This window comes from Panthera onca, chromosome B2 (assembly GCF_046562875.1).
Source record: "Panthera onca isolate mPanOnc1 chromosome B2, mPanOnc1 haplotype 2, whole genome shotgun sequence".
NCBI classification, from domain to species: Eukaryota; Metazoa; Chordata; class Mammalia; order Carnivora; family Felidae; genus Panthera; species Panthera onca.
The window spans coordinates 112,941,714-112,969,333 of record NC_138343.1 but is presented as its reverse complement, the minus strand read 5'-3'; the positions used below and the strand labels follow the sequence as shown (position 1 = coordinate 112,969,333).

Genomic DNA, 27,620 nt, shown 5'->3' with positions numbered 1-27,620 from the left:
GGCATCATCAGAAACCAAACCCGCTGGCACCTTGACCTCAGACTTCCAGCCTCCAGAACCGAGAAAATAAACTTCAGTTATTTAAGCCCCTCAGTCTGTGGAATTCTGCTATATCAGCCCAAGCAGACTAACACATAGTTCACTGAAAAAGTTGGTAAAAGCAGGAAAAAAATAAAAATGTTCTGTAAATATACTGAATATCTTAACTTGAAAAACTGTATATTCATTTATCAATCTTTTGATATAGAATCAAAGATTTCCTACAAAGATTTCCAGTTTTGGCTTCTGTAAAATGATGCAAGAACTTAAAGACTCTTACAAAGCAATCTGGGTACGGAAACCTAGATTCGGATAGCTTTTTTCTAACCTTTTATACTCATCTCACCCATTCCCAGTCCAAGAGTTTTATTTAGCAACTCACTTTGTCCCATCTTTCTAAAGTATTCCACTTAGCTTTTATAGAAATGACAACTTTATTCTCACACTCACACTTCACTGGAATAACTAGCATTTAATTACATCACATAATTACCATAACAAATATAACCAGCATAAACAACTCACAAAACAAACACAACTGGCTCATGGAATACAGACAACTCAGCTGGTAGGTACAGAAGCATAGAGATATAGTAGAGATCAAGCAACTCACCAGCTGGAAGTATGCAACATGTTACAGGCATAGGTGCTGGTGTTTTAGGACAAAAATGGCCAGTATTAGACAATCAACGGAGTTTGCGATGGAGGTTGGTTAAGAGGATTTCTATTGTATATCCAAATACATTTTACCCATCAAAAACTGTCACTTAGGAATGTTGTCATTGTGCCAAACAATACGGAAACCCCTCTTTTAGAATTTCTGAATCTGCCTAATGTTTTAAATATTCAATGGTAGATCATCAATCTTGGAACAGGATTTGATTTCCAAAAAACAACAATTAGGTGATGGGTCTGCTATAAAATGCGAGCACCAAAGTCCAGTAATAAAATTCAAAGAAAAGCAAAGTGTCACTATATAGCAAAATAACTGTTTAATATTATTTCTTTAAATGTAAATCTTAAAATTTCAAGAATATGCTGAATAAGTACAACATAAATATAATAAGTACAAGATGCCACCCCAAGAATATCTATCATTTCAATATAAAATTCTGTTGTTTTAAAAATGACAACCACTTAGGGGCGCCTGGGTGGCTCAGTTGGTTAAGCGGCCGACTTCGGCTCAGGTCATGATCTCACGGTCTGTGAGTTCGAGCCCCGCGTCGGGCTCTGTGCTGACAGCTCGGAGCCTGGAGCCTGTTTCAGATTCTGTGTCTCTCTCTCTGACCCTCCCCCATTCATGCTCTGTCTCTCTCTGTCTCAAAAATAAACAAACATTTAAAAAAAAAAGACAACCACTTATATTAATTATATCACATTTACCTATACATATATATGTATGTAAACACACACATACAACCCCGTTCCTGAGTGAACACAAATCAACTATTTATATACATAAATAACTTCACTTTCTGAAATGCCCCGATACTGAAGCCTGATTAATGAAGAAACTTTATGTCACACTGAATCTTATTTAGTAATTAAAATAAATCACTAAAGTTTGTGCATAAAGAAGTAACATAATGGATGCAGTGTTTTAGAAAGTCATTTAACAGTTAAGAACTAGAGGTGTGAAAATTGGAAAAGATAATTTAGGAAACAACCAGAACAAACGAGGTATATGATAGTAAGAGTCTAAATTAGAGACAGATAGCAAATGGAAATTAAAAGGACAAAGGACAAAAACAAGAAGTCTATAATAATATATTCAAAAAGCACTTTACAAATATTAGTTTTCATTACTGTGAAAGAATCCATAAGCTGTAAATCAGATGAAAAAAATCAAATGCAGAGTAGAGGTGAGTATGACAAAATCTTCGGGCAGTAACACTGTTCTTTCCTGCTTATTGTACAGATCAAAAACAAAGATGGGACACACTCAAGGTTAGTGAATTTGGGAAAGCTGTGGTTGTCAATCCAGATAAGTATAGCTGAAGGAGCATGTTGTAGATTTAATTAAGCTTCATTATGAGGCATTATTCATATCAATTCTGATCTGGATATGAAATAACAGATGTTTTGTTCTTCTCAAGAATTGTGTGTGTGTGTGTGTGTGTGTGTGTGTGTGTGTGTGTGTGTGTGTGTCAGAAAGAGCACATGCATTGAGTCCTAACAGATGAGAGAAAATGACTTTGTCCATTATATAAAGTGACTTTTTCTTTGCAGAATAGTCTTCAATCAAGTAGGTTCTGCTTTGGAGGAAAAACGGTAACTAGTAGATTGCTAGTTAGACAATAGTTGTTTAATTAAGTGTGCTGTTTTTCTTTGTTTAACTGCATTCGTGACAAAGATGAGAAGTTAAAGTCAACTTCTATTTCTACTCTGCTATTTAACTTCTATATCCAATTCCTACCCTCTAAATCTCACCAAATGTCACAAAACTCTTGAACTTCAAACTCAATTACAGGAAAACTAGAAAATTCTCTTTTGGATTCTTCCAGAATTTATCCAAAAAATACTAGGATAATTTACCTCAAATGTCTTCACCTTTTCCATGGTTATCAAGCGCCTTGATGTGTGACTGGAAAGCTTCTGCTCACAGTTGCTAATGAGTTGCAGGCAAGGGTGCCAGGGTACCATCTCCTCAGTGTATCTGAAGAAAGCACAGCTGACTTTTAGGAACACTCATATGTGCACCCCACACAGGATCGTCACGGGGTTATCCACTGTGGTATGGATGTCCTCCCACTCCACACTCTACATATTTTATTTTACATATACTGACTATATAATCCATAAACAAACATTTTACAAAGTACTTTAATATTACATCTGAAAAAAGCAGTTTAATTTTTTTTTACCTGTGGCCTGAGACTAAGAGACAGTGAAAGAATGTTTTACAGAAGAACACAAAGCATTTAACGATTTGACGTTAACAAGACAAGGATTCCACCCTAAAGGGTCCCACAAGAGCACATAAGACAGAAATACATTCTGTAACAAACAATCCCTTGATATGCATGAGGGACTGACTCATCTGGAGATTTTTATGAATTCCCAAAGAATAAAGTCTACTCGGCATATATTTTCCCTATAAAATGAAGTGCTCCTGCAAAATTTTAATGGCATCTTGAGATCTCTATTACCTTTGTAAATACAGGAAAAGTTATTTGTAAGATTATTCAAATAAACTAGCAATAAAATAAGCACCACATGGTCACCTTAACCATGGAAGAAATCAAAGCCACAATAATGAGCAGTGGTGATTGCTGCTATGCAGCCCAGGTACCACGTGTATGGAGGTGATGACACCTAGAAAGCAGGATAGTCAGGCAGCAGTAGTTCTGAACCATCTGACAGGTTGTTGGCATCACTCTTGGCAGAAGAAACAGGTGACAGATGAGGGGGAAACAGCTATGGAAGAATGCTGAAGAACAGCAGGGGAGGCACTCATTAGGTATGGGTACCATTAAGAACACTGTGATGCCTAGTTTTTATTTTTCCTTTGCAAATCTTTTGCCTTTCTAGATAACCTCTGCAAACATTTATTATATGGGAAATTTTCAAGTTCTGGTCCAAAGTGGGAAAGGTGCCAATTAGCACTTCCCATAAAGGACACCATCTCAGCTAGCCCATTCCAATGCATCAACATGGTCTTCACTACCACTCTTTTACTGACTTCTCTAGTCCCTCTGACCTTCAATGAGCTCTCCCTCATTACCTCAACCACATGCTCAAAACCTTCATCACCCACTTACAAAGCAACATTCATAATGCACTTCACTGTATTATCAGTGGAAGGAATTCCCTTGAAGTCATTCTCTGCATCCTTCCTTAGAGCTCTCCAGTAGGTAATGACCATTTCACATTTTGCCTGATCTAACAATTCTCTAAAGTTCACTATCTAGTCAGAAATGTTGTCTTTCTCCTAAGATTAGTTAATATCAAGTTTGGGAGTCTTCATACAAAGCATTTATGATATGGAGACATACATTCTACACCATGGTTAACAGAAAAAAAAAAATATATATATATATAGCCTTGACCTTAAGCTTGAAAAAGCAGAGTTTGTAGATGTCTAAAATAGTATGTCAAACTTAGTTATGTACCTTTTTTTAAAGGAAAAAAATCTTATTTCCTGGCAGAGTTAACTTAAAGTATTCTTATTAAAATGTAACTTAAAGATATATAAGCATAAGTTAGATATAAAGTCCATATGCTTACATTCTTTAAACACCTATAAAACCAAAACAAATTTACAAATCAAAAGTACAAAACCAATACAATTTTAACTAATACTGATGACACGAATGATGCTAAGCTTGTGAAACTAAGTCACCAGGCCTTTGGCTTAAGAGCAGAAAAACATAGTTATGTGTTTCATATTACCCTTTTTGACTTGATCTTTAAGTTTAAGCATGAAAGAACGTCATTTGGGTTATCATTATCATTAACAAGCTCGTTTTTTTTTTTTAATTTTTTTTTAATGTTTATTTTTGAGACAATTTGTGAGAGACAGAGTACAATCAGCAGAGGGGCAGACAGAGAGAGACACAGAATCCGAAGCGGGCTCCAAGCTCTGAGTTGTCAGCCCAGAGCCCAACGCAGGGCTTGAACCCACAAACCATGAGATCATGATCTGAGCTGAAGTCGGACTCTTAACCGACTGAGCCACTCAGGCGCCCCGCCCCATTAACAAGCTCGCCTTGAATCACTACCCTATTATACTAGGACCAATTTAGCTGTATATTCCCAAAATACCATGCTAAGAATTTTAAAATATCAACAAAAAATTCTTTTTTTTTAATGTTTATTTACTTATTTTGCAAGAATGCATGTGAGCAGGGGAGGGGCAAAGAGGGACAGAGAGAACCCCAAACAGGCTCCGTGCTGTCAGCACAGAGACTGACACAGGGCTCCATCTTATGAACCATGAAATTACAACCTGAGACAAAATCAAGAGACACTTAAACTGACTGAGCCACACAGGTACCCCCTAAAATTCTTTACTATAGATTTACTAATATATTTTATACCAACATACTTCAATGAACTGTTTGCAAAGTGTTAAATAGAAGCCATAAATCTGTACTATGCCTGGGTTATTATGATAGTATGGTATGCTATCTTCGTTTCATTTCTATTACTATACCCCTACAATCCAAACATCTATTTAAAACCTAAATCAGCCACAACAGACAAGTCCACAGAGGTAGATAAGTGGTTGCCAGGGGCAGAAATAGTGGTGACTGCTTATGTACATGGGGTTTCTTTAGGGGTGATACAAATGTTCTGGGATTAGAAAGTGGTGATGGTTGCACAACTTTGTGGATGTACTAAAAACCATGGAGTTGTAAACTGCAAAAAGGTGACTTTCATGATATACATATTATAACACATTATTTTTTTAAAAGCAAAACCAACTGTGCATAGGCCCCTAGCTTTTCCATAAATCATGACACTCATTTTCCTATGAATCTTCATGCCTTAAGCTATTTCCAAATGTCACTACAATTTCACCTCCCATTTGAGAAACAGATTTTGCACTGATTAGAGCACTCACTGAAAATAGCTCAAGGTATCACGTTTTCTTGTTTCCTAGTTAAGAGATGAAAAACATGTTTTCTTTGCTGCTCTGAGCCACTCCAAAACTCATTTTACTAGAGTTACTGTTTATTCCCAATATAAAGCAAGCCATCAGGCTATATGCCTTAAACTTATACAGTGACATATATCAATTATTTCTTCAGTAAAACTGGGAAGAAAAATGTATCCCCAAATCCTACATTGGGGCATACTTTATAAAGCTTCTTTACTTTATCAAAATTTTTATCACAAGCATTAGCAGCGGGATTTCTATTAAAGGGCATCTTTTACAAAGAAATGCAGTTTGTGATCACCTCAAGAAAGTTATCTGTGTGTAATGCCAGTAAGAAAACAACACAATATGGAGACATAAAGTCTGAGCAAACAGCTGAACTCTGTAGCTTAGCAATTCCTAGAATATCAAACACACATGAGTTGACGTTATGTCATCCAAACAATATTAATGACATAGATCTTCGGGGTCACTTGCAAGTAGCTGCAACTCTGAATAATAAACCCATAAATACCAACAGTTTACAGTAATTTTATGTGGTCAGTCTCTAAGAGTGATAAGAATAAACTACCGAGAGCACAGATGAAAGATTAATTCTACTAAGAAGGGTTGGAAAAGTATCTCAGAGATAGTGACAGTTAAGTCAGACCTTGAAAGATTACTAGAATTTTATCAGCAGAGGAAAGAAGAAATGGTTTATCAAGCAATGGGCACAGAATAAACAAAGGTGAAAAGATACGAAGTGTACAGAGCATCTTGATGCTGGCAAAAAATCCGACATGCTAGAGTGGGGGAAAAACTATACCCAAGGAAATACAGCCAGTCTGTTGAGTAGCAATTTCTTCACTGCAAATGGAAAATCCTTTTTCAATCATCAGCTCTGACAATTCCTTGCAAATAATTAAACTTTCGAAGGTAGTACTTTATTTTTATCATGTCTTATACTTTTAAAATGCCCTGGATTTTGGGGCGCCTGGGTGGCTCAGTCAGTTAAAGCATCCGACTTCAGCTCAGGTCAAGATCTCGCGGTCCGTGAGTTCGAGCCCCACGTCGGGCTCTGGGCTGATGGCTCAGAGCCTGGAGCCTGCTTCGGATTCTGTGTCTCCCTCTCTCTCTGCCCCTCCCCCGTTCATGCTGTGTCTCTCTCTGTCTCAAAAATAAATAAACGTTAAAAAAAATAAAATTTAAAAAAAAATAAATAAAATAAAATAAATAAAATGCCCTGGATTTAAAGAGTAATGCCTGAACTTGATTATAATATGTAATTCTTATTTTTAAACTTGAATCGTGTAACAGAATTTGACTGAGTAAATGAATTCAGTAGTAGAACTAAAAGCCTATATTCAATAGACCAAAAATACAAACATTTTAAAATTAAGCTGTGCTCGGGGCACCTGGGTGGCTCATTCAGTTGACTGTCCGGCTTCAGCTCAGGTCATGATCTCACAGTGAGTTCGAGCCCCGCATCGGGCTCTATGCTGACAGCTCAGAGCCTGGAGCCTGCTTCGAATTCTGTGTCTCCCTCTCTCTCTGCTCCTCCCCGACTCATGCTCTGTCTCTCTCTTTCAAAAATAAATAAAAACATTTAAAAAAAATTTTTTTAATAAAAATAAAAAAAATAAAATTAATCTGTGCTAATGTATTTTAAAATGAAATCTTTGGGGCACCTGGGTGGCTCAGTCGGTTAAGCGGCCGACTTCGGCTCAGGTCATAATCTCACGGTCCGTGAGTTCGAGCCCCGCGTCGGGCTCTGTGCTGACAGCTCAGAGCCTGGAGCCTGTTTCAGATTCTGTGCCTCCCTCTCTCTCTGACCCTCCCCCGTTCATGTTCTGTCTCTCCCTGTTTCAAAAATAAATAAAACGTTAAAAAAATAAAAAAAAACCTGACTTTTTAAAATGAAATCTTTATTCTTAAAAAGCTATATTGTCAATACAATATAACCAAACAAATTCTAAATTGTTTAATTTGGAACCAAGAACATTATTTCAAACATTTCTAGATGATTTTAGTCTTAAATTCACCATAATATTGTGCTATTTTAAAAAGAACAAAGATTTTGGATGACATATAGTACAGAAGTAAAAATAATTTATTTCCCAACACAAGACAAACTAAGTTCATTAATAAGTTAACAGTAATAATAATATTTCATTAGTAAGGTCACTTTAGGCTAAAGAGAAGGAGATCTTCCTCTTCCCAGATGCAGCCTGAGGTGACCTCTGAGAATGGTTTTCTATTCACTTGACCCAAAAAACCCCTACAAAATCATGCAAATCAAGAGGTTCAAATCATCATGTTCACTTTAAGAACACATGTGAAACTTCCCAGGCCATCAAGGGTTTGCATATCTGAAAAGCCACCGAGTATTTGAAGGATGTCACTTTGCAGAAGCAATGTGTGCCATTCCATTGCTACAATGGCAGAGTGGTAGGTGTGCCCAGGCCAGAGAGTGGGGCTACACACAGGGTCAGTGGCCTAAAAAGAGAGCCGAATTTTTATTGCACATGCTTAAAAATGCAGAGAGTAATGCTGAGTTTAAGGGTTTAGATGCAGATTTTCTGGTCATTGAGCATATCTAGCTGAACAAAGCCCCCAAGATGTGGCATGGAACTTACAGGGCTCACAGTCAGATTAACCCATACGTGAGCTCTCCCTGCCACACTTTCAGTGAGATGATCTCTTTTCAGTGAGATAATCCTTACTGAAAAAGAGCAGACTGTTCCCAAACCAGAAGAGGAGGTTGCACAGAACAAAAATATACCCCAGAAGAAACTGAAGAAGGGGCACCTGGGTGGCTCAGTCAGTTAGGCAACCAACTTCGGCTCAGGCCATGATCTCATGGTTCATGAGTTCAAGCCCTGCATCGGGCTCTGTGCAGACAGCTCAGAGCCTGGAGCCTGCTTCAGATTCTGTGTCTCCCTCTCTCTCTATGCCCCATCCCCACTTGCATTCTATGTCTCTCAAAAATGAATAAACATTTAAAAAAAAATTTTTTTAAGAAGAAACAAAAAATTATGTCCCAGGAGTAAATTCTGCATAAAATAAATGCAAATAAAAGTAAAAATAGAAAGAAAAAAAAAGTACAGGGAGGGTAAAACAACAGAAGCCTAATTATGAACATTAGAGAACACGGACATAAATTTCTTGAGAGATAAAGTCAGGGAAGTAAATACCATAGTAGTCTTCCCATGTGTGCATCAGACACATACCTAGATGAGAGCTTTCCCTTGATAAACATCTAGGGTAAAAAAAAAAAAAAATGTGATAAAAGCATGTATCCCTTTTCTACTTCTAAAATATCCCTTTGGTTATATGCATTTGGAAATTTCTCATTGTTGAAAATTATTAAAATTGAGAAGTCACTGAAAAAAATATCCAATGTCCATTTGTAAGGTCTTTAGAAATATTAAAAATACTTAAAAGTACCTCCAATTTAATTTTGTATAAAGAGAAAGGAATAAATAAAAGAACTACAAAAGATATTCTTAAGCACATTCAACTTGAATTATAATTAAATACAAAACAACAAAATAGTGGGCAGTCAGAAATGCCAAAAAAATAATAAGTACACAAAAACTAATGGGAATATTTCAAAAGGACAGAGGAACCACCTCAAAGTAACTCCCACTGATCAAATCTGAGACAATTTGAACAACAAAATAGTGACAATAATAAATTATAGCCCAGTGAATAATACAAGCATCCATAAAAGTATAAATTAAGCACTCCATAAAAATATAAATTAATAAATTAGTAAACAAATAGGGGAAGAAGGGAAAACTCTTCCTTACTGTAGAATGCCAACTTAGAAATGTAGAAGGAGTGATGGAACAGAAAAGTCATCATTGTGGTGGTTGTAAACAATGGAATTGACAATGTGAATAGTGACTGGATGAACAAGACAGTGATGTAATACTGGGATATCTCCCCTGATGAAATACTAATCAAAGAAGAAAACGATGGCTCACAGTGGAGAAACCTGACAGAGAACAACAGGACTAGATGATCAAATTTAAGATCTCTAGTAGCAGTTAACTCTGTGTGCCCCACGATGCAGTGCATGAAAAACACAGTATAATTTTTGTAGTATTCCTACCAAGATCATTACCTGAATCTGGTCCTAAAAGAAACATCAGATGGAGGGAGACATCAACAGGAAGATGGCGGCATAGGAGGACACTGGGCTCACCTCATCCTGCTGATCTATAGATTCCACCCACATCTGCCTAAATAACCCAGAAAACCGCCGGAAGACTAGCAGAACGGACTCTCCGGAGCCAAGCGTAGACAAGAGGCCCACGGAAGAGGGTAGGAAGGGTGGAGAGGTGGTGCATGCTACACGGACTGATGGGAAGGAGCCGGGGCAGCGGAGGGGCAGCCCACCAGGCAAGGCAGAGCCCCTTGAAAAAGCAGAGGGGCCAGAGTCCGTGAGTTCTGACAGCTAGCGGGACTTAACATCTGGAATGTTAAAAGTCAACAGCTCTGCTCAGAGAGCAGGAGGGCTAGACGACACCGGGAGGGAGAGTTGTCGAGCCCCGGGAGACAGAGCTGAGCTTGGCAGGGGAACAAAGGCGCTGGCAAGCGCCATTTCCCTCTCCCATCCTCCAGCTGAAATTCCAAAAGGAACCAGTTCCTGTCACCAAACTTGCTTGCACCGCGCAAATGCCCAACGCTGTGCTTCTGTGGATCCATCCCTCTGATGGGCCTGCCTCCCTCCTGGTGCTGCAGGGGACCACCATCAGCAAAGCTAGCTAAACCTGCCCCTCCCGCCCCTGTGCACCTTGCGGATCCACCCCAGCTAATATGCCAGATCCCATCGAAGCAGCACCACAAGCCTGGCAGTCTGCAAGTAGCCCAGACAGAGGCCACACCACTTCACAGTGAGTCCTGACCCTGGGAGAGGGGAAGATAAAGTACACACCAGTCTGACTGTGGCCCCAACGGTGGGCTGGGGGCAGACATCGGGTCTGACTGCGGCCCGCCCACCAACACAAGTTTCTCTGGACAGCACAGGGGAAGTGCCCTGCAGTTTGGAGCTACCGCAGGAACTACCAAAAATGATGACACGTAAGAATTCTCCTCAAAAGAAACTCCAGGAAGTAGCGACAGCTAACGAATTGATCAAAAACGATTTAAGCAACATAATGGAAAAAGAATTTAGAATAATAGTCATAAAATTCATCGCTGGGCTTGAAAAAAGCATAGAGGACAGCAGAGAATCTATTGCTATAGAGATAAAGAGACTAAAACCTAGTCATGGGTAACTAAAAAATGCTATAAATGAGGTACAAAATAAAATGGAGGCAGCCATAGCACAGACTGAAGAGGCAGAGGAAAGAATAGGTGAATTAGAAGATGAAATTATGTGGGGCGCCTGGGTGGCTCAGTCAATTAAGTGTCCGACTACAGCTCAGGTCATGATCTCACAGTCCGTGAGTTCAAGCCCCGTGTTGGGCTCTGTGCTGACAGCTCAGAGCTTGAGCCTGCTTCAGATTCTGTGTCTCCCTCTCTCTCTGCCCCTCCCTTGCTCATGCTGTCTCTGTCTCAAAAATAAATAAAAACATTTTTTAAAATTTAAAAAAAAAGAAGATAAAATTATGGGAAAAGAGGAAGCTGAAAAAATGAGAAATAAAAAAATCCAGGAGTATGAGGGGAGAATTTGAGAACTAAGTGATGCAATCAAATGGAACAATATCCGTATCATAGGAATTCCAGAAGAAGAAGAGAGAAAGGGGCTGAAGGTGTACTTCAACAAATCATAGCTGAGAACTTCCCTGATCTGGGGAAGGAAACAGGCATTGAAATCCAAGAGGCACAGAGAACTCCCTTCAGACGTAATTTGAATCGATCTTCTGCAGGACATATCATAGTGGAACTGGCAAAATACAAGGATAAGGAGAGAATTCTGAAAGCAGGTAGGGATAAACAGGTCTTAACTTACAAAGGTAGACACATAAAGGGCAGTAGCAGACCTATCTACTGAAACTTGGCAGGCCAGAAAGGAATGGCAGGAAATCTTCAATGTGATGAACAGAAAAAAATATGCAGCCAAGAATCCTTTCTCCAGCAAGTCTGTCATTCAGAATAGAAGGAGAGATAAAGATTTTCCCAAACAAACAAAAACTGAAGGAATTCATCACCACTAAACCAGCCCTACAAGAGATCCTAAGAGGGATTCTGTGAGTGAAATGTTGCAAGGACCACAAAGTACCAGAGACATCAGTACAAGCATGAAAGCTACAGACATCACAATGACTCTAAACCCCTATCTTTCAATAATAACACTGAATGTAAATGGACTAAATGCTCCAACCAAAAGACATAGGGTATCAGAATGGATAAAAAAACAAGACCCATCTATTTGCTGTCTACAAGAGACTCATTTTAAACCTGAGGACACCTTCAGATTGAAAGTGAGGGGATGGAGAACTATCTATCATGCTACTGCAAGTCAAAAGAAAGCTGGAATAGCCATACTTATATCAGACAAACTAGACTTTAAATTAAAGGCTGTAACAAGAAATGAAAAAGGCATTATATAATAATTACAGGGTCTATCCATCAGGAAGAGCTAACAATTATAAATGTCTATGCGCCAAATATGGGAGCCCCCAAATATATAAAACAATTAATCACAAACATAAGCAACCTTATTGATAAGAATATGGTCATTGCAAGGGACTTTAATACCCCACTTACAACAATGGATAGATCATGTAGACACAGGATCAATAAAGAAACAAGGGCCCTGAATGATACATTGGATCAGATGGACTTGACAGATATATTTAGAACTCTGCATCCCAAAGCAACAGAATATACTTTCTTCTCAAGTGCACATGGAACATTCTCCAAGATAGGTCACATACTGGGTCACAAAACAGCCCTTCATAAGTATAAAAGAATTGAGATCATACCATGCACACTTTGAGACCGCAATGCTGTGAAACTTGAAATCAACCACAGGAAAAAGTCTAGAAAACCTCCAAGAGCATGGAGGTTAAAGAACACCCTACTAAAGAATGAATAGGTCAACCAGGCTATTAGAGAAGAAATTAAAAATATATGGAAACAAATGAAAATGAAAATACAACAATCCAAACGCTTTGGGATGCAGGAAAGGCAATCCTGAGAGGAAAATACATTGCAATCCAGGCCTATCTCAAGAAACAAGAAAAATCCCCAATACAAAATTGAACAGCACACCTAAAGGAAATAGAAGCAGAACAGCAAAGACACCCCAAACCCAACAGAAGAAGAGAAATAATACACAATACAGAATCTAAAAAATCTGTAGAGCAGATCAATGAAACCAAGAGTTGGTTTTTTGAAAAAATAAACAAAATTGATAAACCTCTAGCCAGGCTTCTCAAAAAGAAAAGGGAGATGACCCAAATAGATAAAATCATGAATGAAAATGGAATTATTACAACCAATCCCTCAGAAATACAAGCAATTATCAGGGAATACTATGAAAAATTATATGCCAACAAACTGGACAACCTGGAAGAAATGGACAAATTCCTAAGCATCCACACACTTCCAAAACTCAAACAGGAAGAAATAGAAAACTTGAACAGACCCATAACCAGCAAAGAAATTGAATAAAGTGAATTCAAGAAATTGAATGAAGTCAAGCTTTCACTTTTTGCAGATGACATGATATTATACATGGAAAACCCAACAGACTCCACCATAAGTCTGCTAGAACGGATACATGAATTCAGCAAAGTCACAGGATACAAAATTAATGTACAAAAATCAGCTGCATTCTTATACACTAATAATGAAGCAACAGAAAGACAAAGAAACTGATCCCATTCACAATTGCACCAAGAATCATAAAATACCTAGGAATAAACCTAACCATGCTGAAAACTATAGAAAGCTTATGAAGGAAATTGAATAAGATACGAAGAAATGGAAAAACATTCCATGCTCATAGTAGAAGAATATTGTTAAAATGTCAATACTACCCAAAGCAATCTATACATTCAATGCAATCCCAATCAAAATTGCACCAGCATTCTTCTCGACGCTAGAACAAGCAATCCTAAAATTTGTATGGAACCACAAAAGACCCCGAATAGCCAAAGTAATATTGAAGAAGAAGACCAAAGCGGGATGCATCACAATCCCAGACTTTAGCCTCTACTACAAAGCTGTAATCATCAAGACAGCATGGTATTGGCACAAAAACAGACACATAGACCAATGGAATAGAATAGAGACTCCAGAATTGGACCCACAAAAGTATGGCCAACTAATCTTTGACAAGGCAGGAAAGAATTTCCAATGGGAAAAAAGTCTCTTTAACAAATGGTGCTGGGAGAACTGGACAGCAACATGCAGAAGAATGAAACTAGATCACTTTCTTATACCACTCACAAAAATAAACTCAAAATGGATAAAGGACCTGAATGTGAGACAGGAAACCATCAAAACCCTAGAGGAGAAAGCAGGAAAAACCTCTCTGACCTCAGCGGCAGCAATTTCTTACTTGACACATCTCCAAAGGCAAGGGAATTAAAAGCAAAAATGACCTATTGGGACCTCATCAAGATAAAACCTTCTGCACTGCAAAGGAAACAATCAACAAAACTAAAAGGCAACCGACAGAATGGGAAAAGATATTTGCAAATGACATATCAGACAAAGAGCTAGTATCCAAAATCTATAATGAACTCACCAAACTCCACGCCCAAAAAACAAATAATCCAGTGAAGAAATGGGCAGAACACTTCTCTAAAGAAGACACTTCTCTAAAGACATCCAGATGGCCAACAGGCACATGAAAAGATGCTCAACGTCGCTCCTCATCAGGGAAATACAAATCGAAACCACACTCAGATACCACCTCATGCCAGTCAGAGTGGCTAAAATGAACAAATCAGAAGACTACAGATGCTGGAGAGGATGTGGAGAAATGGGAACCCTCTTGCACTGTTGGTGGGAATGCAAACTGGTGCAGCCACTCTGGAAAACAGTGTGGATGTTCCTCAAAAAATTAAAAATATATCTACCCTATGACCCAGCAAGAGCACTGCTAGGAATTTACCCAAGGGATATAGGAGTGCTGATGCATAGGGGCACTTGTACCCCAATGTTTACAGCAGCGCTTTCAACAACAGCCAAATTATGGAAAGAGCCTAAATGTCCATCAACTGATGAATGGATAAAGAAATTGTGGTTTATATACACAATGGAATACTACCTGGCAATGAGAAAGAATGAAATCTGGCCTTTTGTAGCAATGTGGATGGAATTGGAGAGTGTTATGCTAAGTGAAATAAGTCATACAGAGAAAGTCAGATACTATACATTTTCACTCTTATGTGGATCCTGAGAAATTTACCAGAAGACCATGGGGGAGGGGAAGGAAAAAAAAAAAAAGGGTTAGAGACGGAGGGAGCCAAAACATAAGAGACTCTTAAATACTGAGAATAAACTGAGGGTTGACAGGGGGTGGGAGGGAGGGGAAAGTGGGTGATGGGCACTGAGGACACCTGTTGGGATGAGCACTGGGTGTTGTATGGAAACCAATTTGACAATAAATTTCATATTAAAAATAAATAAATAAATAAAAAAGAAACATCAGATGGACCCTGGGAGGGTCAACCTTTAGAATATACGCTGTATACTCTACAAAACTATCAAAGACACAAAAGAAAAGAATGGGGACATATTCCAGACTGGAGGAGAATGACAAGATGGGTTAATAGAGCACATTTTCTCAGATGGACTGCAACTGATGAAATGTGAATAAGGTCCATGTACTGAACAGCAGTGTTATCAATACTGATTTCCAAACTTGGAGGGTTGACTGTGGTTTGACAAGAATGTTCTGGTTTCTGAGAAGTACAAGTGATGGGGCATTACTATCTGCAACTTCTTAGTTTCAAAAAGGATGAATGACAATGGGTATGTGATTATGCAATGAATGAGAAAGGAGGATACAGTAGATGACATTAATGGTTGGAAGGAAACTCTGGATGAGGGGAATTTTTTGTGCTACATTTGAAACTTCTACGTAAGTCTGAAACTATCTCAAAATAAGTTTTCTAAAAATTTACTGCTGGAATTCAGCTTATCTAAGGCAGGAACCACTTTTGTATAGAAAGAAATAAATGTGTTCTTCTCTGAAAATATTAATAAAGATCTGGTACCTGAGATCTGGTTAACTGTTAAATTAAGTGAACACAGCCCTGAGAACAAGGAAACTAATTAGCTAGCTAGCTAGCTATTAACTTTAGACAAGTCACTTCACTCCTTGGAAGTAATTTTCCTTATTTCTAAAATGAAAAGATTAAATGAGATTATCACAGGTCAGTGTTAAGAAGTCTGGGCAGGAATGTATACAGTCTTATCAGCTGATAAACAAATGCATGACTTAAGTTAAGCCATGGTAACTTCCAACACATTTATAAAGCAAAAACCAGCACGGCTTCCAACAGCTGAAGGACCATCCGCCATTTTGAAAAGACAGAAAGTTAACACTGTTCTAAAATGCTTTCTATATAATTATGTATAGCAGATACAGGAACTACAAAATTTTTTAAAAATATTTCTATGGCAGATTGAAGAAACAGCCAAATTTTCAACCTAATTCTAAACTATCTTTGAAACCTAAAGATGCTGTCTTATTCAAGATATCTTGTGTTTCATTGTTGTTATATACAGCTCTGTTTATAATTAATAATTACTGAATAATGAAACCCAAACCAACAATATTGGACATAATCAGGGCTTTAAATATATGCACAACTTTTATTTTGGTATTAGCTTTTAACAAAGATGTTGTGCCTGGGTGGCTCACTCAGTTGAGCATCCAACTTCAGCTCAGGTCATGATGTCACAGTTTGAGTCCAAGCCCCACACTGGGCTCACTGCTGTCAGCACAGAGCCTGCTTTGGATCCTCTGTCCCCCTCTCACTCTTCCCCTCCCGGCTCACGCATAAAAAAATACAATACAATACAATACAATACAATACAATACAATACAATAAAAAAGATTTATTGCAGGGAGCCTGGGTAGCTCAGTCGGTTGAGCATCTGACTCTTTTCTTTTTTTTTAATTTTTTTTCAACGTTTTTAATTTATTTTTGGGACAGAGAGAGACAGAGCATGAACGGGGGAGGGGCAGAGAGAGAGGGAAACACAGAATCGGAAACAGGCTCCAGGCTCCGAGCCATCAGCCCAGAGCCTGACGCGGGGCTCGAACTCACGGACCGTGAGATCGTGACCTGGCTGAAGTCAGACGCTTAACCGACTGCGCCACCCAGGCGCCCCGAGCATCCGACTCTTGATTTCAGCTCAGGTCATGATCCCAGGGTTGTGGGACTGAGCCCTGCACGGGGCTCCTCACTGAGCATGGAGCCTGCTTAAGATTCTCTCAGGGCACTTGGGTGGCTCAGTCTGTTAGGCATCTGACTCATGATTCAGCTCAAGTCATGATCTCACGGTTTGTGGGATTGAGCCCAGTATTAGGCTCTGCTCTGACAGCATGGAGCCTGATTGGGATTCTCTGTTTCCCTCTCTGCCCCTCTCTCTCTGCCTTAATCTCTCTCTCTCTCTCTCTCTCTCTCAAAAAAAAAAAAAAAAAAAATATATATATATATATATATATATATAAGATTCTCTCTCTCTCTGCCTCTCTCCCATGCACACATGCTCTAATTAAAAAAAAAAAAAAAAATTACTGCATTTAAGGTGATCATAATAGCCAATAGATATTTAAAGCTAGCTAGTAGTAGATGAATCACTCCACTAAGCTGTTAAAAATTACCTATGTTTGTGGCCTGGCAAAACAGTTACTGAAGAGCTATGATTTATCAGACACTGAGTTAAAAATCATATAAAACAGTGGTTGGCAAACCTTTCCTCTAAAAGGCCAGACAGTAAGTACTTTAGCCTTTGTGGACCACATATGTTTCTGTAACATGTCTTTCTTTGTTGTTGTTTTTTTTATTTTTTAACAACTCTTTAAAAATGTAAGAACACAGCTCAAGTGCCTTACAAAAATAGGCTGAGGACCACATCTGGCCCACAGGCTATAGCTTGCCAACTTCTGATATAAAATAAAAAGGTTAAAGCAATTCAATAAGAGAAAAGGGCTGGTTTTATACACATATGTAGGTAAACAAAGACTGTTATAAACATTAAACACAAATATATTTACCCTGAATACAACTGGAAATAGGGGGAAAATATACTAGATATACAAATACCATAACGAAAGTGAAATTAAAAAATAAAATTATTTAACATTACATACTCTGGTGTGTATACTGGTAACCAATAGACTAGTCTTCCACCTAATACAAGGGTCTCCGCTGCAAAGTTTAACAGGTCAAAAAACATGTCACTCAGATGATAACTCAGGGAAACAGGAACATGGCTTTCTGGACTAGAAAAAGAAAACAAAATTTCAAAATCAATGAAAAATCTTAAGGCTTAAACTATGCTAATTAAAAAGAACAACATGCTCTTTTCAAAATAGTAACCTATTGCATTTAACTGTCACTTACCATTTTTCAATCCCCTTTGGTATTTCCTTCTGAGAACCTGTTCTTCTTGTAGATTCTCTGATACCATATGGGGCTACGTAAAAAACAAGTAATGTGGTCAAAAGTCACCTAATCACCAATGAGGCGCAGATGGACATCATGGGTCTCTAGAGTGACACTCAAGTAACGCATTGCTGCCTATAAAATATTCCAGCCAAGAATACACAACACAAGGAAGGTTCTACTTAAAACCGTGGGAGGGCCAGCAAACCAATGTGTTCTTCAAAAATGTCAGTGTCATAAAAAAGAAAGGCTGTGAAAGCGTGACAAACTAAAAGAGGCCTAAAAGAGATTACCAAATGCAATACCTGATACTAGACTGGATATTATTGTCCCAGAGGGAAAAATAAAGAAATACGAAGACAGTAGAGGTAGGGAGAAGACAAGGCTGACATTCTTGTGTGTGTTGATAAGTTTTGTATTTTAAGTGTAAGTGACTTTAGGGAACTAATTCTACTCCTACTTTTGTATAAAAATAAACTTACGATCAGTGATGATTGCATCAAAATATGTGCCCTTCCTCCAGGAAGGTTTAGATGCATCTGAAACCAGGACATCAAGGTAATACTTCTCTAAACCATACTGCCGAAGATTTGCCCTAATGTTTTCATCTGGTCCTCTCCATTTCTGGTTTTTCCTACTAGCCTTTCCTGAAGGGAAAGAAAAAGGAATACAGAAACTAAATCAAATAGAGCATTCTTACTTCTTGTCATTTAGCTAGAAGTAATTTTTAACTCCTTTACACCTATATTTACAATAAAACTTGTTCAAGTTATTAATTTTATTTACATAAACTTATTTTTATTTCCATTTACTACAAAAAATATTTTGAACAGTAAAACATACTTTCTACCTGATCTTGTTCTGTCACGTTTCAAGTGAAACTGCCATAAAACACTCATTCAATACTTACCAAACTCAAAGCATATACAAGTAAGATACAGAGCTGAAAAGAACATGGTCCTTTTCCTGCAGGAGCAAACAGCCCCATATAGAAATAGTGATGAATCAGATAAATGATAAATGAAGAGAGCTAACTTGGGAAATATGGAGCTTTAGGACCATGGAGAGAGGAAGCAAAATGGAAACATTACAGAAGAAAAGTTAAAATGAGGATTGAAGGAAGAAGTTCAAAGTTCTGGTTTAGGCATCACAAGTGGATGATGACACTGTTGATTAAGATCAGAAAAACCAAGAGGAAAACAAGCTTAAGGGAAAAAATGAGATTTACTTGAGATGTATCAACCTTGCTTATCAGCTACCTATAGATCATTCAGAAAGAGCTATTTAGTGGGTACAGGCCAGAATATATGCACTTAAAGTTAATCCTGTAAGAACGAATGACATTTTCATTGACCTAGGTGGCAGTTATGTGTTTGTTCTATAGTTTTCTATTTTTATACACTCTTCTGCATCTTATCTACTTCACAAGAAAAACAAAATTTAAAAATCAAAAGAAGAAGAATGACATGACTCTGAATAACATGCACTGTGATAGGAGAAGTGGTCAAAGAGAGATGCCTGGAGAAAACAACATGTTAATACAGGTCAAAGAAAACTGCAAGGCCTTAAGGAGCCAGAGACAGAACAGTCAAGCAAGTACCACCTGATGAGATCACTGTCTAGGAAACCAAGGGAGGTTTACAAAGGTCAACACTGCCAAATGATGTAGATCTGTGGTCCTACTAAGAGATTTCAGCAGGCACAGAAGTTAGAAAATACTGGGCAGAAGACAGTGAGAGATGAAGAAAAAGAGACAGCAAGTAAATACCACCTTTCAAGATACACTTTGGCAAAAGGAAAAGGAAAATAGTGGCAGCTAGAGGGCTCCTACAGGAATAGAAAAGGTTTTGTATTTTTAAAATAGCAGAAATCTGAGAATATTTCAGAGTATAGAAAGAGATTATAAGCATAAGAAACAAAGGGCCTATTTAACAGCATCTGGGATAAGCTCTGAAAAAATTCAACCTCAATCAGAATTCTATACAAGTAAACTGAAAGGTTATAAATAACTTTAAACATAATTTTCAGGGGCGCCTGGGTGGCTCAGTCGGTTAAGCGTCCGACTTCAGCTCAGGTCACGATCTCATGGTCCGTGAGTTCGAGCCCCGCGTCGGGCTCTGGGCTGATGGCTCAGAGCCTGGAGCCTGCTTCCAATTCTGTGTCTCCCTCTCTCCCCGCCCCTCCCCATTCATGCTCTGTCTCTCTCTGTCTCAAAAATAAATAAAAATGTTAAAAAAAAAAAATTTTTTAAAAATAAAAAAATAAAAATAAAAAAAACATAATTTTCATAAATAAGAATTCTATTAAATTATACAGGACAATCCCCTTAAAGCAAACATATTGCTTCTACTAAAAGCTAACTAGAATAATTCTTAACACTCTGTCTGCTCTAACATATTGCCAAGAATATCTTTTTCTGGATAGCCCATTTAGGTGAACTTAATATAACCAATTTTCCTTATGGTAAATATACTAAATTCCTTATAGTCAAGTTAGGAAAAAACTGTTCATCAAGCACAATATGTCAAATTTTTTAGGGGGGAAAAAAGTATGGTAAATTCTTACCAATACAATAACTTGAGAATAACTGGGTGACAAACAGAAAAAGGGTGTTCAAAAGGCTGACTCTAGATACAATAATTGAATACCAACATGAACAGAATTTCAAAATCATCAGTGAAACTTGACATTTTTAGTACTATTCAGGTAATATGGAAATATTATGGAATATGGAAGTATAGAAATTTTTCCAGTTTGATTCAATTCCACCCAATCACATACATACATTAGCAAAGTGTCTAGATTTCAAAATAATTTCCAAAATTGCCTCAAAAGCAAGCAAATATTTGTCTCAAGTTAACCTCAGTCTAACGCAGAATCTTCTAAGTTACTATCACTTTAACTGTTTCAAAGATATTTTGGTTGGTTATGAAATTAAAATCGATATAGTATTCAAGGACTAGAAATTAATCTAGTATCCACACAATATATGATTACTGAATAAAAAAATGGTGACAATCTTTAAAAAGAAACTGTATGTTTTATTAATATGGACAGGCTGATTAGAAAATGGCTTGTTTTGGGCGCCCGGGTGGGCTCAGTTAGTCAAGCATCTGACTTCGGCCCAGATCATGATCTCATGGCTCATCAGTTCAAGTCCCACATCAGATGAGCTTGAGCCCTGCTTCAGGTGAGCACAAGCCCCGCTTAGGGTGAGCCCTGCTTCTCTCTAGCTCTTCCCTCTCTCTTTCTCTCTCTTTCTCTGCCCCTTGCTCACTTGTGCCCTCTCTCTCTCTCTAAAAAATAAATAAAATGGCTAGTCCCTCTCCAACTTCTTTCCCAACTCTAAAGTTCACAGCCTTGTAGTTTGCCAACTTTTTAGAAATCTCTTACTATAAAACAAAGGGGAAAAAAAATCTCTCTTACTAAAACCATAAATACCTCTGAGGGGAGAGCTCTTCCTTAGCCATCTTTGTGTTACCCAGGAGATCACTTTGTACATACTGGATCACTTCATAAAAAGCAGATAACCAATGAAATCTTACTGTTTGGAAAAATAAGTAAAACTACATTATATCACAACTCTGTATCTTAACACTAAAGATAGATGTATAATACCATATAAACCTGTTTAATTATTATAAAGGCACATTTGGTACAAGAACAAAGACTGTAACACTGTCTAGAACCTCTACTCACCTAGGCCATGAACTGTATTGTAGTCTATGTCTGTCCCACATACATATGCACCAAAATGAGCAGATGCTATCAGAAGGCCACCTGAAAAAATCACACAATTATGGTCTTTTAACCAGAAAGTCCCAGACTGTTGTTTCTTCCCCTATTTAATTTGATCCAGAGTCTTACTGACTAGCTGTAGGCAGAGTACCATAGAGTAACACTGGTCCTGACTATATTTAGCAGGCCTCAGAACTAAAAAAACAAACCCCAAAGCTGTGCTCATTACAATGGTCACAACATAGGGAATTAATGCATGTCCTGGCATCATTACTCTAAATGCACTACTTAGGGAAAATTACTTTTTGATCAAAATAATGTATGTTTAGACATCTTCATCTGACTTTGACACGTCTATACAAAGCATCTTGATCCTTGCTTACAAATGAGCACAAAAGGCTCCTACATAAAGAGTTGGCAATAAATAAATTCTGACATTTGGGCTCAATTCCCACTGAAATCAGGGTTTCAAATAACTAAAGAGGGCATAATTAATATGTAAGACATTAATCCCTACAAAAATTAAAATGTTAGGACAAGAAATAGTTATTCCTGTAACCAGTGAAGCGATAATCTCTTTTTTTAAACTGTAAAAATGAATTTCTGAATAACTATTATCAAGCATACACAAAAATAATACAAATTTTCTGTTTGCTTCGTGCTGTGATCAAAGTTAGAACAAATATCCCAATGCAATTTGACCGGACTAAATAACTTGTTAGCTGTGACCAGCTCACATACAAAGAAAATCCTAATAAAGATTTAAAAATTAAAGGAAGTCTTTAAAAAGTAATAACATTTTTAAATTGTTTAAGAAAAAAGTCACAAAGTTAAATATTTTAATAACTGTACTTCTCATTGAACTTTACTTTTTAATCATCCAACGTAAAATGCTCTTTGTCCCAATAGCTATACTGTAGAAAGGTGTGTCAGTAAAACGGACATCAGAAATATATTCTTAAACTATGCACCAACTCAGATAAGGGAAAATAACTATGTATTTTCCCTTATATCCTTTACAAAGGTCATCTCTAACACGAGGATGGGTAGTGCCTCCAGAGGGTCAAGATCTATAATTGAATGGTGTTCCTTCCATAGCCATTTAAAACACAGTCTGGGAACATGTACTTAAATATACTTTGCTTGTGAAAAATACTGTAACTGACTGCTATTATTGAAGTCCATGAAGAAGAGAAATGAAGGACTAAAAGTACAGCAGAAACCAAAACCTAGGTTCCCTCATACTAACTACCAGAAGCATTTGTGTGAGAGGTAAGCTATGACCTTACTACTCTTGCTCTATAAATGGAACCGTCCATATTTAGGAAAGATACTGTATTGTGATGACTTGGAATTCTCACAAAATCACTTCACCCAAATTATGAGGAATTACTACAATTCTGCCAATTAAGGCAGATACTCACCTAGAAGAACTAGTTGCCAAGGGGAACAGAAAAGCTTTCCTGCGCTTCCTTAAACAGAACCTTATCCATTTGGTTAGAGTGTGTTTTGAGAAGAGCCAATTTAGAGCACACTGCTGGAAGGAGATGGATAATCCGTTAGACGGCATCTGTTAGTTAACTCCGTGCCCTTTAAGCTTTCAAATTTTAAATAAAATCATTATAAATTATTTTCTCTGAACTGGTCACTGGGTAATCACTGTTAATCATCTAGTTGTTTTCTCAATTAAATTGAAGCTTTTTTTTTTTTTTTTTTTTTTTTTTTGCATTTAGTTCTAGTCCAGTTGGAGTTTCCTTGATGCTTTCTGGTGGAAGGGGTGATAAAGGAGGGGTGAAGTGGTGAGGGAGCAGGTAATATGACTCACCCAATTTCTTACTATGCTATCAAGTGTACAAATACCACAAACTCAGTGTTTTAATATTTGCTTTCTTAAACTGTAACCACTTTAAGGTTAGGACAATATCTTATAGGCAAAAGGACACAATAAGTGGAACTTCTTTATAACACAGAAACTAATGTATGACTTTCATCGTTAGAGATTTAAGTGAAAAGCCTCATAAAAGTGTAGAAATGAGAAACTGGGATTTGGTTTTGCTGAAAGAAAAGGAGAGAAAGAGGAAAAATGAAGTGCAATTATATCTACTTTATCCTTTTTAAAATAGAACTCAAATCACACCAGCTGCCTGAGCAAAAGGATATTGCTGGAAAATAAAAATTTTACTAGGTAAGCTATTCAGTCTACAAAGAAAAGGAAAAGGAGACTACAAAGTGTTGTGGACAAAAATGAGAAGGAAGCAGAGACTCTTCCATAGGTTTATAGGGATCAATTATCTCTTCCCTCCTTTTCTCTTCCCATGACCAGGACAGTCAGTTTCCCAACACCTGGGACCTGTGTCTATCATTCTGCAACGATGAAATTCCAAAAGGAGCTACACCCCTTTCCCTATACTATGGGTTATCTGAAGGTAGAAGCAGCCAAGGAATACTTAATAGTCTCTTGGCTATATTCTCAATTACCATAACAGCTGACTTACTTGAGATGGAGGAGAAAAGGAATCAAAAGTGTATCTATGAAGCTCCATCCTAAAATCACACCACAGCTACCTAGAACAACTGGCAGACACTTGTGCCAATTATTTTCATTACAAAGAATTAGATGTTCGTGATTTTAACTCACTTTCCTTGCCTGTTGTCACAATTGTCAACAGTTGCAAATTATGAGTATCTTGGAAATTAGCCAAAGAAGGGAATAGAAAATGAGCTCATGGCCAAATTGTTTATCATCACCATTCAATACTGGCTATATCTAACATCTTTCACCAAACAGGCATCCATGCTTCTAACAAAATAATAATGTAAAAATAATAACCATTACAGTTCACTGAGTGTCTACATGCATCAGGCAACTTCCTAAGAATTCCATATACATGTATTATCTGACTTAACCTCACAATGTATTACTATTACCATTTTATTAATGATGGAACTGAGGCTCAGACAAGTAAAGAATGCTGCCCAAAGTGACATAATAACTGATAGAGTAAAGATTTAAACTCATCCTATTTGCTTTCTCTATACCATTTAATTTCCTTTGGGGTCAGCACCAATTGAAATGACATATATACTTAGCTTACCAATTAGATTAACAAAATTAAATTTGTTATCAAACAAATTAAGTAAGTAAAGGGGCACACTCAGTTAATGTGACTTGTATACCATTCACAACTCTTATATATCACAGGCAGGCTGGTACCATTATAGTACTCAACATATTCATGCTCATCAATCCTGTAGCTGTGCTCATATTAGAACAACAGGACTTCCTAACTTCCTAACTACTAAGAGGATTGAGCTGGCCAATGATACATACCTTCTCTCTTGGGAAAAAAAATGGAGATACACAACTTTTAAAAAATCTTATTAAGGGGCATCTGTGTGGCTCAGTCAGTTAAGCGTCCGACTTTGGCTCAGGTCATGACCTCAGAGTTTTGTGAGTTTGAGCCCTAGAGTGGGCTCTGTGCTGACAGTTCACAGCCTGGAGCCTGCTTTGGACTCTGTGTCTCCCGCTCCCTGCCCCTCCCCCGCTCAAGCTGTCTCTCTCTGTCTCTCTGTCTCTCTGTCTCTCTCTCTCTCTCTCTCTCAAATAAATAAAAATTTTTTAATCTTATTACAATTAAACTCAACATATTCACTAAAATGAACAAATAGTGTGCTTCTGCAGTTCATACTGTCATCCTAGACAACAACAGCAGACTGTCTCAAAGAAAAAGGAAAGGCATTTAGGCAGGAAAAGATTATGCTCTCCTTTCAGTTTCCCAGAAACCTTCTACTCTGTAACCTTGAGAAAATCACAGGTCATGAGAAGTCAGTGGATAAAGCATTCGGGAATGCAATACATTTTAATTTTGTGCTTTTAAAATGAGAAAAGATTGAATGCACTTGACTTTGTTTTTAAATACTAGAAAAGGAAGCATAAGGATAAAAATATCATCAAATACTTTGTGAAAAACTATGGCCATGGAAGAGGGCACTGGGCTACTATTTCTGCAATCCTTCAGAAGGTACTACCCATCAGTGAGACAAAGGCCCAAGAAAGAGGACAGATGATACTTAGAACTGTGTCTATTCACAGTTATGGACTATCACCAAGCTAAAACTAAAGCACCTAAAACTAAAGCTCGAAATCTATGCTTAGATTACAAACACAAATTACAAAAATATATTTTAGCAGCATTTTTTGCAAAGATCTTCCTCTTTGCAAATTTCCATTAATTGTCCTATGTAAATAGTCACATGACCAAGATATCCTAACCACTCTAAGGAGCTGCTCTAAAGCAGCTTAAATTAGAGGCAGGTCTCCTTGCCTCTTAACAACACTGAAGGTAATCAATATTTTGATTGCTGTGGCAGTTAGCATTTCATTATACACCCAACCTCATATACATCAAGGGAAAGGAAAGAAATTTTACGTACATTAGGAACTCTGTAAACTTTATGGTGTTGTCTACATATTGTATACATATTAAGTATTATGTACATGTATGTATCTCAAAGACTTCTCAGTTCACAGGAAAAGTTGTTAAAGTTCAAGAACAAATTAAGGATTAATAAAGGGTTTAACATTTGGAAAAAGAAATTGGATCCATTCCTCATAGTATACAAGAAAAATTCCAAATAAACCAGAGATTTAAAAGAAAAAAATTAAAACTATAAAAGCACGAAAAGAAAAACATAGCTAGATTCCTCTATATAACTTAGATGCAGGGAAAACTTTTGAATGGCAAAAAAGCAATTACTTGCAAAGTTAAATGGCAAATGGAAATAATATATTTAATTTTGTATGTGTGTACATATATATGTATATATTTAATAATTTATACATTTTATATACATATGGAGAACAGGGGTAAAAAAGGAGGGTGCCTAAGTGGCTCAGTCAGTTGAGAGACTCTTGATTTTGACTCAGGTCATGATCCCATGGTGGTGAGACGGTGACCCCCTTGCCTTGGGCTCTGTGCTGGGTGTGGAGCCCCTTGGGATTCCCTCTCTCCCTCTTCCTCTGCCCCTCCCCCACTCGTGCCTGCACACCCTCTCTCCCTCTCTCAAAAAGAAAAAAAGAGAAAACAAACAAACAAACAAACAAAAACAAAAAACAAAACAACAGGAAAGAAGAGGGAGGGCTAATGTCCCTAACATACAAAATACTTTCAAAAATAAAGAACAAAATGTCTACATAAAAATGGACAAAAGAGAGGAAAGATAATTCAAAAAAAGTTAAAAAAGTGGCCCCTAAAAAATCAAAGATTATTAAACTTCACTCATAAGAGAAATACAAAATAACACTACATCGAGATAACATTTTCATCCAACCGACTGGCAACACCTGAAAACCTGGAAAATGAACTGTGCTGGTGAGGCTGTGGGAGAACAGGGACTCTCATGTGCTGTTGGCAAGAATATAAAATGGCACAATGGAGAGGAATTTGGCAGCATTTAACAAAACTACACATGCATACATTCGTCAACCCAGCAATCCTACTTTTAAGAATTTACCCTAGAGCCACATCTCCAACATTATGCGAGTATATATTCAAAAGATTATTCATTGCAGGCATTATTTATAACTATAAAACACTGGACACTCCCCATGTCCAAGTATAGGAGACCATTTGAATAAATTATAGTATGTACACCCATGGAGTACAACTATA

At 37.5% G+C, this 27,620-nt stretch overlaps 1 protein-coding gene across 3 annotated transcripts in view; it reads right to left on the bottom strand.

The window, feature by feature from the left end:
* Positions 1-27,620, bottom strand: part of TRMT11 (tRNA methyltransferase 11) — a 59,337-nt gene that overhangs the window by 17,671 nt on the left and 14,046 nt on the right. For all 3 annotated transcript variants that reach the window (XM_060616592.3, XM_060616593.2, XM_060616591.2), the window contains 5 exons: positions 21,910-21,990; positions 18,693-18,857; positions 18,169-18,241; positions 17,916-18,047; positions 2,575-2,695 (listed from right to left, as the gene is read on the bottom strand). In XM_060616592.3, coding sequence (XP_060472575.1) covers positions 2,575-2,695; positions 17,916-18,047; positions 18,169-18,241; positions 18,693-18,857; positions 21,910-21,990 — 572 coding nt within the window. The remainder of the gene's footprint in view (positions 1-2,574; positions 2,696-17,915; positions 18,048-18,168; positions 18,242-18,692; positions 18,858-21,909; positions 21,991-27,620) is intronic.